Below are 19,347 nucleotides of genomic sequence, written 5' to 3' on the forward strand. Positions count from 1 at the left end.
ATGTTGTTCCATTTTATTTATTTCTAAAATTATTTTTGCTCTGCAGTGGTCATGGTTTTTACACAGCCTTTACACAGACTCGTTTTTTATTAGGACATAAACATCAACAAGTATTCAATGTTAGTGAGTTTGTAGTTTGATATTTTAGATGGTTGTTCCTTATAGTTGGTTTATGTTTTGAATTCATACAGTTGTGGCTGCTGTTTCGCATTCTATGAGTGTGTTGCTATCCGTGGTGCTGAACTCAACTCAAAAAACTTGCTGATTTCCCAGAAAATGATGCAAAACCAAACGTTGTCGAAGAGCACATTGTTTTTAAATAGTTTTACACATACGTATACTTTGCAACAACTGTTAAACAGTATGCCACATATTTCATAATTTATGTTTGCTGTCACTTTGATCTTCAGATTTAAAACAGCCAGTTAATTTCTCAAAGATACTGTATTCCCAATAACACCATTATTTACATCGCACATTTCAGTTATCACTGGGCTGAACGTTCTTCTTTATGATTTGACCATTCAGTTTGTCCAATTGCTTCATATTTAAGGAACATGTAAATGTATAACTGTTTGTAATGTCATTAGAAGATTAAGCATGCAGTTATGACAAATGTCCACATGGAGACACTGTAGACCAGCACATTTAGACGGTGTCTCGGGTGTCTTTGGGCTCCTCCCAGATTCAGCGGACGATGCATCGTTGGGCTTTGTTATAAAGAGAGGACGGACGACAAAAAACGGTTGTCTGGTTTGTGCTGGAAATGTCAACATTTATGATTGGAATATATCATCTTTGATCTTGATCTCGTGGTATTTGCCAAATATTGCTGTATTTTCTGGATGCTGCTCCTCAATATATGGTATAATGCATTTGCCGAGCAGAACGAGCTCTGCGTGGATTTATCTCTTGTTCCTGCTGCTGGATTGTTACTGGGGAACGGTATGTGGGCAGCTCTCTTACTCCGTCTCAGAGGAGGTGAATCTGGGGACTGTTGTCGGAAATATCGCTAAAGATCTGAACATCAATGTTCAGGATTTGGAGTCCCGCATGTTTCAGATCGTTGCTGGATCAAAGAGGAAATATCTCGAGGTAAATCTAAAGACTGGTGTCCTGTATGTTAATGAGCGAATAGATCGAGAGGAACTCTGCGGCGAACAACCAAAATGTTCCCTCAGTGTAGAAGCAGTTATTAACAATCCATTAAAACTGTACCGGATTGAAATTATCATTTTAGATGTGAATGACAATTCACCATCATTTCTCAACCCGTCACAGGTAATTGACATTACCGAGAGTACAGCAGCAGGGGCTAAATTTCCTCTGCATTCGGCTGACGATGCAGACGTCGGTAGAAATACAGTAAATAGCTACAAGCTTAGCCAGAACGAATACTTCTCTCTCGTGACACACAAAGGGGAGAGTTTATCTCCCGAATTATTGCTTCAGAAAGTTTTAGACAGAGAAACACAGCCTGTGATTCAACTCACACTGACTGCCATTGATGGAGGAACTCCTGCTAAATCAGGCACTATGGTCATTATAGTGACTGTTTTGGACATTAATGATAATCCTCCTGTATTCAGTCAAACACTGTATAAAGCCAGTGTGTATGAGAACACTAAGATTGGAACGTCAATAATAACGCTAAATGCTACTGATTTGGATGAAGGCCAAAATGGACAAGTGTTGTATTCGTTCAGTAAAGTAGGTCGAGGGAAACAAACTGATCTGTTTGATATAGATGAAAAAACGGGGACTGTAACAAATAAAAAGAATATCGACTTTGAGGAAAATAATGCTTTTGAGATTCGAGTACAAGCTAGTGATGGAGCTTCCTCACCGATGACCTCACATGCCAAATTATTGATTGAAGTTTTAGACGTCAATGACAATGCCCCTGAAATTTCAGTTACATCATTGTTAAGCACCGTGAGGGAGGATGCGTCCATCGGTACCGCTATTGCACTTGTTTCAGTATTTGATAAAGACGGAGGTAAAAATGGGATAGTGAACTGTAAACTTTCCAATAATGTTCCTTTTAAATTAGAGTCAAAATATAAGAATTACTATTCATTAGTTGTGGACGGTCCTCTTGACAGAGAGAGCAGATCTCAATATAATATCAGCATCACTGCGACTGATGAGGGGAGCCCACCTCTCTCTAGCACGAGCGTTATTAATGTACATGTCTCAGATGTGAATGATAACAGACCTCTATTTACAGAAAACATGATCAATGTCTATGTGAAAGAAAACAGTGCAATAGGAGCAGTTATAAAAACAGTTTCAGCAATTGATGTCGATATCGATCAAAATGGTCAGGTGAGCTATTCATTTTTACAAAGTAACAGTAACGCATTACCTCTGTCCACAATGGTAAACATCAACTCAGAGACTGGAGACATACTCAGTCTGCAGTCTTTTAACTACGAGGAGTTAAACACGTTTCAGTTTAAAGTTCAGGCCACAGACTCTGGTGTTCCTCCGCTCAGCAGCAACGTGACTGTGAACGTTTTAGTCCTGGATGAGAATGACAACAGTCCCACGATCCTCGCGCCCTATTCTGAGCACGGCTCCGTTAACAGTGAGAGCATCCCCTATTCTGCTGAAGCGGGATGCTTTGTGGCAAAGATCAGAGCTGTAGACGCAGACTCTGGATACAATGCGCTGCTCTCTTATCACCTCTCTGAGCCCAAAGGAAACAACCTCTTCCGGATCGGAACCAGCACCGGAGAGATCAGGACTAAGAGGAGAATGAGTGACAATGACCTGAAAACTCACCCCTTGGTGGTGATGGTTTCTGATAACGGAGAACCCTCCCTGTCAGCTACTGTGTCTATTGAGGTGGTGGTGGTTGAAAGCACAGCTGACATCCAGACTCAGTTCAGACATGTGCCCATAAAGGAGGACAGCTTCTCTGATTTAAACCTGTATCTGCTGATCGGCATTGCGTCGGTGTCAGTGATCTTTCTGCTGAGCCTCATCAGTTTAATAGCTGTCAAATGCCACAGGACAGACGGCAGTTTCAGCAAGTACAGCGCCCCAATGATCACCACCCACCCTGACGGGAGCTGGTCTTACTCTAACGCTACTCAGCAGTATGACGTGTGTTTCAGCTCAGACACGCTGAAGAGTGACGTAGTGGTTTTCCCCGGACCGTTTCCGCCTGTAGATGGTGAACTGATCAGTATTAACGGAGGAGACACTTTTACCAGAACTCAGACGTTACCCAACAAAGATAAGGTAAGAGTGACAAGCTTAAAACGGCCTACAGATTAAGACAATATATGTTTTACTAAACGCTGTCCTTGCTTTCTATTAATGTATAGTTATGTATTTTTCTGAATGTCTGAAGATGTTTTTACATAAAACACGCGTTGGTTAGAAAACTGATCTCTGGCATTGTCGCGTAAGACGTTAAAATGGTGACGTTTTGTATCCGTCATCGTCGTCAACTTGTAAGCCAGTCTGTTCCATTGAAGGTAGCTGTCTATGGTGCTGAAGGCGAGAATTAGTCCGACCCGGTAAGAAGATTGGTGTAGAAGGTTTGTACTGTATTCTACACATAAAGGAAGCTGAAGTTAATACTTTTTGACCGTAGCTGATAATAATGTTACTCTGATTATTTAACTTATATACTGTTATTCACGCAGTTGTTAAGTGTCATGTTCATCATCTCTCCTTTGACATGAACTCTCATACATGAAGTCTGTTTTTGGTGGCGCAAAGTATGCATCATATGCGGGCGATTAGTTTGCAGTGTTTCCTTGGTATTGTTTCACAAAGTCCGTTCATTTATTTTCTATACAACAGACTTGTGTTCAGGTTACTTCCCTGAGGCATATGCCTACTCCTTGTTTTTTATGACAATGCTTTCAGTTTGCTTTAATGGCATTTATTTTGAGCAAAGCAACAAAATCCCTCGATATTTTATTAGTCTACTGTTATTTTTGCTGTTGCATTTACGGTGTATTGTAAAGGATTGCCTGGATTACATTTCAGTCAAATATATTGGCATGCCAATCACAAAACTGTGAGTTGACCCTCATTTTGAAATACATAAAACATTGCGACCAGATAATACAACAAGTTAATTCAATGTGTTTCCCAAAAGCCACGTAGTATTTGGCTTTATGTTAGTTTTAAAATTGTCCCTTCTTGCTGAGCATCACATAGAGATGGCTTGTGTGATGTTATGCTGTATTTTCTCCTGGTTTGCAATGTAGTTAGTCCACAGGGCCATAGGAGGGCACTATAGACTATAACACAGATGATTTTACATAAATCCCCAAGCCCCTCCCAGATAAAGAACGTGATTATGTCTTGTTGGGCTTTGACACAAAGAGACGCAGAAGCAGAGAGAGAAGGCGGAGACATCAGCCGCATTGTGGACAAATTACAGGAAAAAGGAATAGTTTGAGTCAACACTCGACAACCAGAAGACTTGTTTATATGTTGGGTTCACGTCGGATTGGATTATGTTTTCGATTGACAGGCTTCCTGTAGTGGCATACGTGGTATTTTTGCTGCTGGACTGTCACTGGAAAGCGGTGCATGGGCAGCTCTCCTATTCCATATCAGAGGAGGTGAATCCGGGGACATCTGTAGGAAATATAGCCAAGGATCTAAACCTCAATATCGATGATCTGGAGTCTCGTATGTTTCAGATTGTTACCGGAACGAAGAAAACATTTTTCGAGGTAAATTTAAAGACTGGTGTTCTTTATGTCAGTGATAGAATAGACCGAGAGGAGCTCTGCGCTAAGGCAACGAAATGCACGGTGAGCGTAGAGGCTGTCATAAATATTCCACTGAAGCTCTATCGTTTAGAAATAAATATTCTAGATGTTAATGACAATTATCCGACTTTCAGTGCCAGCTCGCAAAGTATCGAAATAGCCGAAAGCACACTACCTGGGACTAAATTTCTTGTGCTGTCGGCCTATGATGCTGATGTAGGAAAGAACGGTATCAACACATACAAGCTAAATCAAAATGAACATTTCTCATTATCGGTGAACAAAGGAGATAGTCTATCTGCTGAGCTCGTCCTCCAGAAACCTTTAGACCGAGAAAAACAACCTGTAATTAATCTCACATTGACTGCAGTAGACGGAGGGACACCTCCAAAATCTGGAACATCGGAGATAATAATAAATGTCTTGGACAATAATGATAACACCCCGAGCTTTACAAAACCATTGTATAAAACAAGTATTATTGAAAATATACCGCTTGGTACATCAGTAATTGCAGTAACTGCAACAGACGCAGATGAAGGACCAAACGGGGAGATTTCATATTCACTGAGCAGCAAAGATCAAGACCATGTTTTGGAAATATTTCAAATTGATGAGCACACGGGCATGTTGACAGTTAAAGGAAAGATTGACTTTGAAGAGCACCAGGCTTTTGAAATCCGCGTGCAAGCTAGTGACAACGGCTCTCCTCCAATGGCAGCACAGTGCAAAGTACTAATAGAGGTTGTGGATTTAAATGACAACACTCCTGAAATATCAGTAACATCATTAATAAACAGAGTGAACGAGGATGCAAAAATAGGTACCGCTGTCGCACTTGTGTCAGTCCTGGACAGAGATGGAGGTAAAAATGCAGCAGTGCATTGTGATATTCACAATGACAGCCCCTTCAGATTGGAAACAAATTATAAAAACTATTATTCTTTAGTGGTAGACGGACAGCTCGACAGAGAGACTGCTTCACATTATGATGTCACCATCACAGCTACAGACGATGGAATCCCTGCTCTCACGAGCACCAGCGAGTTTACCGTTCATATTTCCGATGTCAATGACAACTCGCCTCGTTTTTCAGAAAGTTTGGTCAATGTTTATGTAAAAGAAAATAGTCCGGTTGGTGCGGTTGTAAAAAGAGTATCTGCAATCGATGCAGATATTGATCAAAATGGTCAGGTGAGCTATTCAATAATCAAAAGTAACAGCAACACATTACCTCTCTCCACAATGATGAACATCAACTCAGAGACTGGAGACATAGTCAGCCTGCAGTCTTTTAACTACGAGGAGTTAAAATCGTTTCAGTTTAAAGTTCAGGCCACAGACTCTGGTGTTCCTCCGCTCAGCAGCAACGTGACTGTGAACGTTTTAGTCCTGGATGAGAATGACAACAGTCCCACGATCCTCGCGCCCTATTCTGAGCACGGCTCCGTCAACAGTGAGAGCATCCCCTATTATGCTGAAGCGGGATACTTTGTGGCAAAGATCAGGGCTGTAGACGCAGACTCTGGATACAATGCGCTGCTTTCTTATCACCTCTCTGAGCCCAAAGGAAACAACCTCTTCCGGATCGGAACCAGCACCGGAGAGATCAGGACTAAGAGGAGAATGAGTGACAATGACCTGAAAACTCACCCCTTGGTGGTGATGGTTTCTGATAACGGAGAACCCTCCCTGTCAGCTACTGTGTCTATTGAGGTGGTGGTGGTTGAAAGCACAGCTGACATCCAGACTCAGTTCAGACATGTGCCCATAAAGGAGGACAGCTTCTCTGATTTAAACCTGTATCTGCTGATCGGCATTGCGTCGGTGTCAGTGATCTTTCTGCTGAGCCTCATCAGTTTAATAGCTGTCAAATGCCACAGGACAGACGGCAGTTTCAGCAGGTACAGCGCCCCAATGATCACCACCCACCCTGACGGGAGCTGGTCTTACTCTAAAGCTACTCAGCAGTATGACGTGTGTTTCAGCTCAGACACGCTGAAAAGTGACGTAGTGGTTTTCCCCGGACCCTTTCCACCTGTAGATGGTGAACTGATCAGTATTAACGGAGGAGACACTTTTACCAGAACTCAGACTTTACCCAACACAGATAAGGTAAGAATATACAAACTTGTTTTCTTCACTTTAGTTTTCTTTAATAAAAGCTTTGTTTCAATACGTCAATATATTTACTTGTATAAGTTGCCTAAACAAAGTATCATCACTTTCTTAAAGTTCATAAAGACTCCACATTCAATATCGAATCCACGTATACATCTCTGGAAATGTATTAAAAACAATGCATTTCTTTCACATCGGTTATCTAAATATCTACTGTAAACGTTTCATCACACAATACATTAATTGTTGGATACTAAATGTGATGTGTTTCTATTAATTGTACATTATTAGACATAATATAATGATTGCATTGGCTATAATGTGCACTGAGAATATTCCTTCACATGAACACTACATTTAAATACGAAATTAAGTCCATTTGCTTCATGATCAGCTTTCAGTAGCGCTAGACTGGAGCATAGAGGGACAACTTCAAAGGACACAATGGAACTTTATTGTCTTTCATTTGATGAAAATGTCAACCCGTTCTCAAAATTATTGTAATTTGCATAAAATCTATTTTGATACTGTTCCCCCTCACGTTGAGGATACTCCTCAAATTGCTTTGAATCCGTTAATTTGCCTGTAAGCATTGCTATAATATATATTTTGTAAGTGGATGTGTAATGCACTACTTTCTTGTGTGATACTGCACAACATGTCGCTGTTCAGGTGCTGAATTCAAGTTGTGGATGCAAGTTCAGCATAAAAAATGGAAATAAAAAAGAGAACTACAATGTACTTTAGATAGTCTCCATATTTTCTGAGTTGTGATTAATTATGATTATGATATGCAATCCACTGACACGTGTCAGTCATATTATATCTTATTTTAGGGATCAACCGTTTTTTGGGGGGTATTACAGGTTGCCTTGACTCAAGTGTGCTTTGAATGGAATATGTGGCCATTACTCTCTGCTTTGTTGTAAGGGCCACACAGTACACTCAGTAATGAAGAGGCTGTCATTTTTGTCGTCTATCACTGACAATAATTATTTTAATTCGGGTGATTTCTTCGGATAAGTAATGTTTGATTGTTTATTTCAAAGAATTGTAGTTATTTCAAATGGCCATGAGGCGACACTATAGACCGTAACACCACGAGCTGGTCGATGTGTAGAGGCCACTCCCACATTGAAAAGGATCACCATTTGTGTCAGTGCTTTGTTAGAATGAGACGCAGGGTGAAGAGAGATGAACGTAGAAAAAATACTGAGACATGATTCGGTCTTTCTAACGATCTTTTCGGCTCAATAAGCAAACAGCACGTGGATTTAAGGATCTATGCTTTGGTATCGTTGTATGGAACTATGTATCTGCCAGGAAGAACGTCCTCCATCGGGATATATCTCGTGCTTGTTGTCTTGGAGTATAACCATGGAGCGGTATCAGGACAGCTCTCTTATTCCGTTTCAGAGGAGGTAAACCTGCGGACTTCTGTTGGGAATCTCGCCAAGGATCTAAATCTTAATGTGCATGATTTGGAGTCACGTATGTTTCAGATCGTTGCTGGTTCAAAGACAAAATATTTCGATGTAAATCTGAAGTCAGGTTTTCTCTACGTCAGCGAAAGAATAGACAGAGAAGAGCTCTGTGCGAAAGCTGCAAAATGCACGATAAACGTAGAGGCTGTGATTAATAATCCACTGAAACTTTACCGTATTGAGGTTAATATTCTTGACATCAATGATAACCCCCCCTCTTTCAGTGCCAAATCACAAACTATCGACATAGCAGAGAGCATATTGCCGGGTGCTCTATTCCCTGTCCTGTCGGCCTACGATGCCGATGTAGGGAAAAATAGTATTAATACATACAAGCTAAATCCCAATGAGTATTTGTCTTTAGCAGTGCACAAGGGAGAGAGTGTGTCAGCCGAGTTAGTTCTCCAGAAAGCATTAGACCGAGAAAAGCAAGCTTTAATTAAACTCACACTGACCGCTGTAGATGGAGGAACACCTCCCAAATCAGGCACTTCAGAGATAATTATTAATGTTTTGGATAACAACGATAACATGCCGACCTTTACAAAAACATTGTATAAAACAAGCATTACAGAAAATGCTCCTATTGGCACTACAGTAGTAACGGTGACTGCAAATGACGCTGATGAGGGGACAAACAAAGCCATTGTATATTTACTGAATTCAAAAGATCAGGACCAGGTTTTCGAAATTTTTGAAATTGATTCAGAAACAGGAATAATAACCGTTAAAGGAAAAATTGACTTTGAAAAAAATACTGCTTTTGAGATTCGTGTGCAGGCTGCTGACAAAGGCCAGCCTCCATTAACAGCACAGTGTAAAGTACTAGTGGAGGTGGTGGACCTGAATGACAATGCGCCTGACATCACAGTGACGTCACTGCTCAGTTCCGTGAAGGAGGACGCTGAAGTCGGGACTGCCATTGCACTTGTTTCAGTTCTTGACAGAGATGGGGGCAAAAACGGTGACGTAAAATGTGAGATATTAAATTCTGTTCCATTTAAATTAGAGACAAATTATAAAAATTATTATTCTTTAGTCATTGGTGGAGCTCTAGACAGGGAACTCATTTCTCACTACAATATTACTATCAAAGCTGCAGATGAAGGTAAGCCCCAACTCTCTGCTACCAGCGTGGTTATTATTCAGGTTTCTGATGTAAATGACCACACGCCTCGGTTTTCAGAGACTGTAATTAATATGTATGTGAAAGAAAACGGTCCTGTTGGGGCAGTCTTTGAAGCAGTATCTGCAACTGATTCAGATGTTAGTGAAAATGGTCAGGTGAGCTATTCATTAGTCAGTGATAATAACTTAGCTCCGTTATCTCCAATGGTGAACATCAACTCAGAGACTGGAGACATAGTCAGCCTGCAGTCTTTTAACTACGAGGAGTTAAAATCGTTTCAGTTTAAAGTTCAGGCCACAGACTCTGGTGTTCCTCCGCTCAGCAGTAACGTGACTGTGAACGTTTTAGTCCTGGATGAGAATGACAACAGTCCCACGATCCTCGCGCCCTATTCTGAGCACGGCTCCGTTAACAGTGAGAGCATCCCCTATTCTGCTGAAGCGGGATACTTTGTAGCAAAGATCAGAGCTGTAGACGCAGACTCTGGATACAATGCGCTGCTTTCTTATCACCTCTCTGAGCCCAAAGGAAACAACCTCTTCCGGATCGGAACCAGCACCGGAGAGATCAGGACTAAGAGGAGAATGAGTGACAATGACCTGAAAACTCACCCCTTGGTGGTGATGGTTTCTGATAACGGAGAACCCTCCCTGTCAGCTACTGTGTCTATTGAGGTTGTGGTGGTTGAAAGCACAGCTGACCTCCAGACTCAGTTCAGACATGTGCCCATAAAGGAGGACAGCTTCTCTGACTTAAACCTGTATCTGCTGATCGGCATTGCGTCAGTGTCAGTGATCTTTCTGCTGAGCCTCATCAGTTTAATAGCTGTCAAATGCCACAGGACAGACGGCAGTTTCAGCAGGTACAGCGCCCCAATGATCACCACCCACCCTGACGGGAGCTGGTCGTACTCTAACGCTACTCAGCAGTATGACGTGTGTTTCAGCTCAGACACACTGAAGAGTGACGTAGTGGTTTTCCCCGGACCGTTTCCTCCTGTAGATGGTGAACTGATCAGTATTAACGGAGGAGACACTTTTACCAGAACTCAGACTTTACCTACCAAAGACAAGGTAAGAACGTTGGCATCAAGTATGTATCATTACTACCCCTCACTTCATTTAATTTAATTGAAAGTCAATGAGGTTGTTGTCCTATGTTGATCTAGGCCTGTTCTACTTATGTTGCTCCATTCTCCCCTCTTTTGGCTGCTCACTCAGCAAGTCAATCTGTATGTCACTGTCCGTGGTGCTGAACACACTTTCTGAAAGTGTTTGAGAATAGAGTGTGAAAAGAAAATGGGAGGAAAGACATGATTGTATCTTATTCTCTACGGTCATCTCAATTTTTGCAATAACTACTTTACCTGTTACAAAGTCTAGTCTGTTGTTAAAAAAAGAATGTTTGTCTCTGACTATTTACTCAAAATGTGTCAAGTTTATGTATGTTTGACATGTTTATGTCTGGGGTGTTAGCGTTGGCAGATTTCGTATTGTATCTCTTTAAATATGTAATCTGTTCAAGAGTGAATTCGGCAATTCATTTTACGTAATGGGATCCCTTACTTCCATATACTTCAGGGTTTCTACAGCAAATTTTAATATATTGGCTAATATGATGCAAACTATACCACATGCAGTGAGAGAGAAAAAACAATCTTCAGTCATGTCCTATCAAGTCCTCCAATTTAGTAAATATACTGTGTTTCACTGTTGGCGTTGAATATCCGTTAGGCTATTAATAATTTGAATACATACAGCAGATTCTTTTGCACAATGACTTTGAATCCGCATTCCACGGTGCAGTAAACCGTGTGAGATTGGACAGAGATTATTAAATAAATTGTGTTTTTTAATCTATTGCAATCGTATATAGTGCTGTTTGTAGAGCAAGTGCTCATCGGCGTTTCTGAATGAGGAGGGGTACTTTACAGTTGTATTATAACGTGTGCAGTTCACGTAGGTTACCACAAAGGGACGCTGAAGACCGTAACACAGAAACGTCGAGGCTCCTCCCAGGGTAAAAACGCAATGACAGTGGGTTTTTAATCACAAAGAAACACGGGGAGAGAAGGGAGGACATAATGGAGTCGTCCTCTTTAAGCTGAAGAACAACGAAATAGTGTTGGACTAAATATTATCACATCTCAACAGTCGGTAGAAACCCTATTGTGGATATATGCGTTGTTCTTTTTCGGCGGAATTATGTCTTCACCAGGTAGCAGGAGGTTCATTGTTACATATCTGATGCTGGTGATGTTGGATTGTTTCTGTGAAGCGGCGTCTGGGCAGCTCTCCTACTCTGTCTCAGAGGAGGTGAACCCGGGGACTAATGTCGGAAATATTGCCAAGGATCTAAACCTCAATGTGCAGGATTTGGAGTCCCGCTCGTTTCAGATTGTTACAGGATCTAAGAAGAAATACTTCGAGGTAAATCTTAAAACCGGATTCCTGTATGTCAATGAGAGGATAGACCGAGAGGAGCTTTGTACAGACGAACCTAAATGCACTGTGAGTGTAGAGGCCGTTATAAACAGTCCACTAAAGCTTTACCGCGTAGAGATAGAAATTAGAGACGTGAATGACCACTTTCCGTCTTTTACCACGAAATCACAAATACTGGACATCGCAGAGAACACCTTGCCTGGGTTTAGATTCGCGTTATCGGAGGCAAGCGATGTCGATGTGGGTAAACATGGTGTTAGTGCGTATAAGCTCACCCCAAACGAATACTTCAGTCTATCGACACACAAACGAGGGGAGAGTATATCTCCAGAGTTAGTGCTGCAGAAAGCCCTTGACCGTGAGAAAAAGCCACATATGCAGCTCATGTTAACTGCGGTAGACGGGGGAACTCCACCAAATTCTGGCACATCCGAAATTAAAATAAATGTGCTAGATATAAATGATAACGCACCGATGTTTAGCAGCACTCTTTACAAAGTTAAAACGTTTGAAAATGTCCCGCTTGGTGCGGTGATCTTCACCTTAAATGCGACCGACGCAGATGAAGGCACAAACAGTGAAGTAGTGTATTCTCTTCGTAATCAGGATCAGGACCACATTCTGGATATTTTCAAAATTGACCCTGAAACGGGGATAATTTCAGTGAAAGGCAAAATCGACTACGAGGAAAGAAAAGCTTTTGAAATCCGAGCAGAGGCAAGGGACAAAGCCCAGCCTCCTCTGTCTGCTCATAGTAAAGTGCTGGTCGAAGTAATTGATGTAAACGACAACGCTCCTGAGATCACGGTGACGTCACTGCTTAATACAGTGAATGAGGATGCTGATGTAGGTACTGCCATTGCACTTGTTTCCGTTCTAGACAGAGACAGTGGTAAAAATGGGCAAGTGAAATGTGAGATCTTGAATACTGTTCCGTTCAAATTGGAGACGAATTACAAAAACTATTACTCTTTAGTGGTTGACGGACATTTAGACAGAGAGGTGACTACTCAGTACAGTATAACTATTTCAGCAACCGATGAAGGGAGTCCTCCTCTTTCAAATATCAGTGTTATTACCGTTTACGTGTCTGACGTTAATGACAATGCCCCAAGTTTCCCGGAACATTTGGTAAATATTTATGTGAAAGAAAACAGCAAAGTAGGAACAGTTGTTAAAACGGTGACTGCGACTGATGCTGACGTCAGCAACAACGGTCAGGTGAGCTACACATTTTTAGACAGTAATAGTAAATCTCTGCCACTCTCGACAATGATAAACATCAACTCAGAGACTGGAGACATAGTCAGTCTGCAGTCTTTTAACTATGAGGAGTTAAAATCGTTTCAGTTTAAAGTTCAGGCCTCAGACTCTGGTGTTCCTCCGCTCAGCAGCAACGTGACTGTGAACGTTTTAGTCCTGGATGAGAATGACAACAGTCCCACGATCCTCGCGCCCTATTCTGAGCACGGCTCCGTTAACAGTGAGAGCATCCCCTATTCTGCTGAAGCGGGATACTTTGTGGCAAAGATCAGGGCTGTAGACGCAGACTCTGGATACAACGCGCTGCTTTCTTATCACCTCTCTGAGCCCAAAGGAAACAACCTCTTCCGGATCGGAACCAGCACCGGAGAGATCAGGACTAAGAGGAGAATGAGTGACAATGACCTGAAAACTCACCCCTTGGTGGTGATGGTTTCTGATAACGGAGAACCCTCCCTGTCAGCTACTGTGTCTATTGAGGTGGTGGTGGTTGAAAGCACAGCTGACATCCAGACTCAGTTCAGACATGTGCCCATAAAGGAGGACAGCTTCTCTGATTTAAACCTGTATCTGCTGATCGGCATTGCGTCGGTGTCAGTGATCTTTCTGCTGACCCTCATCAGTTTAATAGCTGTCAAATGCCACAGGACAGACGGCAGTTTCAGCAGGTACAGCGCCCCAATGATCACCACCCACCCTGACGGGAGCTGGTCTTACTCTAACGCTACTCAGCAGTATGACGTGTGTTTCAGCTCAGACACGCTGAAGAGTGACGTAGTGGTTTTCCCCGGACCGTTTCCACCTGTAGATGGTGAACTGATCAGTATTAACGGAGGAGACACTTTTACCAGAACTCAGACTTTACCCAACAAAGACAAGGTAAGAGATTAAATACATTCAGCGCTCTTTGTTGCACATGTTATGAGAAAATGTGTTACAATAAGTTGCAGTTTTATTTCGCCCTACGTTGAAGACGACTGCGCCAGAATGCCATGGTGTCGTCATTTACACTTATATGTTTGAGCAATGACTAAAGTAATACGTTATTGAGTTGGTATCGTTGAATATATAACGGAAAGGTGAAGAGATTAAAGACATCAAAATACGTTAATCTTCTCTGCCGTTGGTTAACATCATGTGCGTATCTTTTACTTAAAGAGATATTGATATCTTGAAAAAAAATATCGTCATGCATCAGAGTGACCATTGTTGTCTATTTTTTGTTCTAAAGTCATGAAACGCTTTGCATTCATTTGTATTTCGATAACCACTTTACGTACAAATAATAATCATCTGCAGCTATACCTATAACTATTCTGTATCATTGGGATCTTGAGATGGGGCGTAACTCTGACACTAATTGCTCTTCTCTGCGATGGGAAACTTGAATCTAACTGATGTGATGGCGCTTTGTTACGTTGTTCGAAAGTTGTCAGTAATCTATTGAACTTTCACTGTGTCAACGATGGTTTCTGTGATCTTAGAACAATTTCATTTCAACTGAGTTGACATCTTTTCACTGTGTTTTACGATGTTTTGGTTACAATAATCTGTAGTCATTTGAGCAATGGCAAGAGATGCATTAAAACTGCTTTGGGTCGCTGTCCATTGTGCTGAACAAATCTTTATTCTGATCTCTGTAATGAGATGTGGGTGCTGCCTGTGGTGCTGATTTTGCAGGTTGTTTCCCGTGTCTCAGTGAATACAGACTATAGCCGTGAAAAACAACATGAACAACAAGACCAATTTATTAAACTACATATTTCTCAGATAATTATTCTATGAACTGTATACCCGTTGAGCTCAAGTCTTCCAAAATCAATCTATACATTTTACTAGTTTATTCAGATTATATTTTCTCTTTAATGCCGTTTCATGTTCAGTATGATATGAAACATAATTTGTTGTGTTTTGGGTCGTCTTTCTGCATACAAACGTGTCACAAGATGTCGCTAGAGACCACGCAACAATATCGTGTTCACCGTTCAGAAACTCCTCCTCCATGTATGACAGAAAAGAACACGTCACCATCTGGCAGTGCTTTGTGGACATAGCGTATAGATGAGTGAAGCCCTGAAGAGAGAGAGAGGATCCTAAACGGGAATGGACACATAAGAGAGGCTATTTTTCATTTTCGTGCAAAAGGCAGAGACCAGGATTCGTTGCTTTAGCCTAAACAGCGATGGCTGCTCGGGAACATTTGGATAATATCGGAGGTCTGTTGTTCACTCTGCTTTGTCTCTGCGACTGGTCCGTGGCTCAGATATCATATTCGATTTCAGAGGAGGTGGACAAAGGGACCGTGGTGGGAAACCTCGCTAAGGATTTAAATCTCAATGTGCAGCAACTCCATTCCAAGGGACTTCAGATCACCTCTGGATACCAAAAACAGTATTTTGACATAAATCATGATTCTGGAGTACTTTTTGTTAATGAGAGGATAGATCGGGAGAAGCTTTGTCCTAATACGGTAAAATGCTCTTTAAACATAGAAGCCGTATTGAGTAACCCTCGCAGCCTCCATCGAATTGAAGTTGCTATTAATGATGTCAATGACAATGAACCGTCTTTTCTGCAAGAAATAACTACAATTGATATGTACGAGTCTTCATATGTCGGAGAACAACATCCACTTCCGACAGCTTATGACGCAGACGTAGGTTCTAACTCGGTGAAGACTTACAAATTAAACCCGAATGATCATTTCTCTTTGGATGTACAGAACATTGGTGACCAGAGTGTGTCTGCTGAGTTGGTGCTGCAGAAAGCATTAGATCGAGAAAAACAGGCTGTTATTGAACTCACACTGACTGCAGTAGACGGAGGAAAACCTCCCAAAACGGGGACTTTACTGATACAAGTTAATGTACTGGATGTTAATGACAATTCACCCTTGTTCAGTAAATCTCTTTATAAGGTCCAAGTTGCTGAAAATGCAAATACTGGAACAACGTTATTAGCACTGTCGGCTACTGATTTAGATGACGACCTGAATGGTCAAATTGTATACTCGTTCACAGAAACGGGGCGTTTAAATCCTGATGACATATTTGCCCTGAATGATAGTACTGGAGAAATTACCGTTAAAGGTAATATTGATTATGAAGAAAATCAAGCATATGAGATTCGTGTTCAAGCACGAGATAAAGGCAATCCTCCCCGCAGTGCACACAGTAAGATTTTAGTCGAAGTTATTGATGTCAATGATAATGCTCCAGAAATCTCGGTTTCATCACTCATGAGTCCAGTGAAAGAGGACGCTGAAATAGGCACAGCTGTTGCAATGGTGACTATCACTGATAACGATGGCGGCAAAAACGGTCTGACGAACTGTAAAATTGCAGGCTCTGTGCCATTTAAATTAAAATCTAATTATAAAAACTACTATTCTTTGTTGGTTGACGGGCCTCTTGACAGAGAGAGTGTTTCCCAGTTTAATGTATCAATTACAGCGACAGATGAAGGAACTCCCTCGTTGTCGAGCACAAGCGTCATTACTGTTCAAGTTTCTGACGTTAATGACAATCCTCCTCGATTCCTGGAGCCTCTCATCAATGTTTATGTGAAAGAGAATGGCCCGATTGGAACTACTATTCATAGACTGACGACACTAGATTCAGATTTGAATGAAAATGCAAAAGCAACGTACCACTTAATAAACAATTCTCCGAAGGCGACACAGATAGCTTCAATGATAAACATCAACTCAGAGACTGGAGACATAGTCAGTCTGCAGTCTTTTAACTACGAGGAGTTAAACACGTTTCAGTTTAAAGTTCAGGCCTCAGACTCTGGTGTTCCTCCGCTCAGCAGCAACGTGACTGTGAACGTTTTAGTCCTGGATGAGAATGACAACAGTCCCACGATCCTCGCGCCCTATTCTGAGCACGGCTCCGTTAACAGTGAGAGCATCCCCTATTCTGCTGAAGCGGGATACTTTGTGGCAAAGATCAGGGCTGTAGACGCAGACTCTGGATACAATGCGCTGCTTTCTTATCACCTCTCTGAACCCAAAGGAAACAACCTCTTCCGGATCGGAACCAGCACCGGAGAGATCAGGACTAAGAGGAGAATGAGTGACAATGACCTGAAAACTCACCCCTTGGTGGTGATGGTTTCTGATAACGGAGAACCCTCCCTGTCAGCTACTGTGTCTATTGAGGTGGTGGTGGTTGAAAGCACAGCTGACATCCAGGCTCAGTTCAGACACGTGCCCATAAAGGAGGACAGCTTCTCTGATATGAACCTGTATCTGCTGATCGGCATTGCGTCGGTGTCAGTGATCTTTCTGCTGAGCCTCATCAGTTTAATAGCTGTCAAATGTCACAGGACAGACGGCAGTTTCAGCAGGTACAGCGCCCCAATGATCACCACCCACCCTGACGGGAGCTGGTCTTACTCTAACGCTACTCAGCAGTATGACGTGTGTTTCAGCTCAGACACGTTGAAGAGTGACGTAGTGGTTTTCCCCGGACCATTTCCGCCTGTAGATGGTGAACTGATCAGTATTAACGGAGGAGACACTTTTACCAGAACTCAGACTTTGCCCAACAAAGACAAGGTAAGATAGTTTTGATATTGATAAAAAGAAGTTCATCTTCTCTGCCGTTGGGTAACATCATGTGCGTATCTTTTGTTACATACAGAGATATTGATATTGTGAAAAAATAGTAATTTCTACAGGATGACCATCGTCGTCTTTATTCTGTTCTAAAGTCATTGAAGCAATTGCATTCATTTATTTACCTACTAATAATAATCATCTGCAGCTATACTTAATCCATATCATTGAGATCTGAGATGGGGCGTAACTCTGACACGTATTTCTTTTCTCTTTGCGATGGGAAACTTGAATCTAACTGATTTGATGGCGCTTTGTTACGTTGCTAGAAAGTTGTAATTTATTGAATGTTCACTCTGTCGAAGATGGTTTATATGATCTAAGAACAATTCCAGTACAACTCCGTTAATATTCTTTCACTGTATACGTTGTTTTGGATACAGTAATCTGCAGTCACTTGAGCAATGGCAAGAGATACTGTACATTAAAACTGCTTTGGGTCGCTGTCCATGGTGCTGAACAAATCTTTATTCTGATCTCTGTAATGAGATGTGGGTGCTGTCTATGGTGCTGATTTTGCAGGTTACTTTCAGTGTCTCAGTGAATACAGACTATAGCCATGAAAAACAACATGAACAACAAGACCAATTTATTGAACTACATAGTTCTCAGATAACTCTTCTATAAACTGTATACCCGTTGAGCTCAAGTCTTCCAAAATCAACCCATACATTTTAGTACTTTATTCAGCATGGATTTTTTCTTTGATGACGTTTACTGTATAGTATGATATGAAACATAATGTGTGTGTTTTGGGTCGTCTTTCTGCATACAAACGTGTCACGAGATGTCGCTACAGACCACGCAACAATATCGTGTTCACCGTTCAGAAACTCCTCCTCCATGTATGACAGAAAAGAATACGTCACCATCTGGCAGTGCTTTGTGGAAATAGCGTATAGATGAGTGAAGCCCTGAAGAGAGAGAGAGGATCCTAAACGGGAATGGACACATAAGAGAGGCTATTTTTCATTTTCGTGCAAAAGGCAGAGACCAGGATTCGTTGCTTTAGCCTAAACAGCGATGGCTGCTCGGGAACATTTGGATAATATCGGAGGTCTGTTGTTCACTCTGCTTTGTCTCTGCGACTGGTCCGTGGCTCAGATATCATATTCGATTTCAGAGGAGGTGGACAAAGGGACCGTGGTGGGAAACCTCGCTAAGGATTTAAATCTCAATGTGCAGCAACTCCATTCCACGGGACTTCAGATCACCTCTGGATACAAAAAACTGTATTTTGACATACATCATGATTCTGGAGTACTTTTTGTTAATGAGAGGATAGATCGGGAGGAGCTTTGTCCTAATACGGTAAAATGCTCTTTAAACATAGAAGCCGTATTGAGTAACCCTCGCAGCCTCCATCGAATTGAAGTTGCTATTAATGATGTCAATGACAATGCACCATCTTTTCTGCAAGAAATAACTACAATAGATATGTCTGAATCTTCCTATGTCGGAGAAAGGCATCCACTGCCGACAGCTTATGACGCAGACGTAGGTGCTAACTCGGTGAAGACTTACAAATTAAACCCGAATG

General features: G+C 41.7%; 5 protein-coding genes across 6 annotated transcripts in view; all 5 read left to right on the forward strand.

Annotated features, from left to right (window-relative positions):
* LOC306701784 (protocadherin alpha-C2-like) overlaps positions 1–19,347 on the forward strand; it is a gene marked incomplete at its 5' end in the record, with an annotated part of 179,980 nt that overhangs the window by 94,705 nt on the left and 65,928 nt on the right. The gene's annotated exons all lie outside the window — the stretch shown is intronic.
* On the forward strand, positions 871–8,064 carry LOC306702501 (protocadherin alpha-8-like; the record flags this gene model as incomplete). Its single annotated transcript, XM_079168136.1, has 3 exons — positions 871–1,957; positions 5,569–6,860; positions 8,038–8,064. The coding sequence occupies 3 exons, from the start codon at positions 871–873 to the stop codon at positions 8,062–8,064; spliced, it is 2,406 nt and encodes an 801-aa protein (XP_079024262.1).
* On the forward strand, positions 8,177–10,609 carry LOC306702502 (protocadherin alpha-5-like; the record flags this gene model as incomplete). The annotated part of the gene is made up of 1 exon (XM_079168137.1): positions 8,177–10,609. The coding sequence occupies one exon, from the start codon at positions 8,177–8,179 to the stop codon at positions 10,607–10,609; it is 2,433 nt and encodes an 810-aa protein (XP_079024263.1).
* LOC306702503 (protocadherin alpha-3-like) lies at positions 11,510–14,077 on the forward strand (the record flags this gene model as incomplete). The annotated part of the gene is made up of 2 exons (XM_079168138.1): positions 11,510–11,515; positions 11,633–14,077. The coding sequence occupies 2 exons, from the start codon at positions 11,510–11,512 to the stop codon at positions 14,075–14,077; spliced, it is 2,451 nt and encodes an 816-aa protein (XP_079024264.1).
* LOC306701795 (protocadherin alpha-6-like) lies at positions 15,369–17,756 on the forward strand (the record flags this gene model as incomplete). The annotated part of the gene is made up of 1 exon (XM_079167207.1): positions 15,369–17,756. The coding sequence occupies one exon, from the start codon at positions 15,369–15,371 to the stop codon at positions 17,754–17,756; it is 2,388 nt and encodes a 795-aa protein (XP_079023333.1).

Source organism: Pholis gunnellus (genome assembly GCF_910591455.1).
Source record: "Pholis gunnellus genome assembly, chromosome: 10".
Classification (NCBI taxonomy): Eukaryota; Metazoa; Chordata; class Actinopteri; order Perciformes; family Pholidae; genus Pholis; species Pholis gunnellus.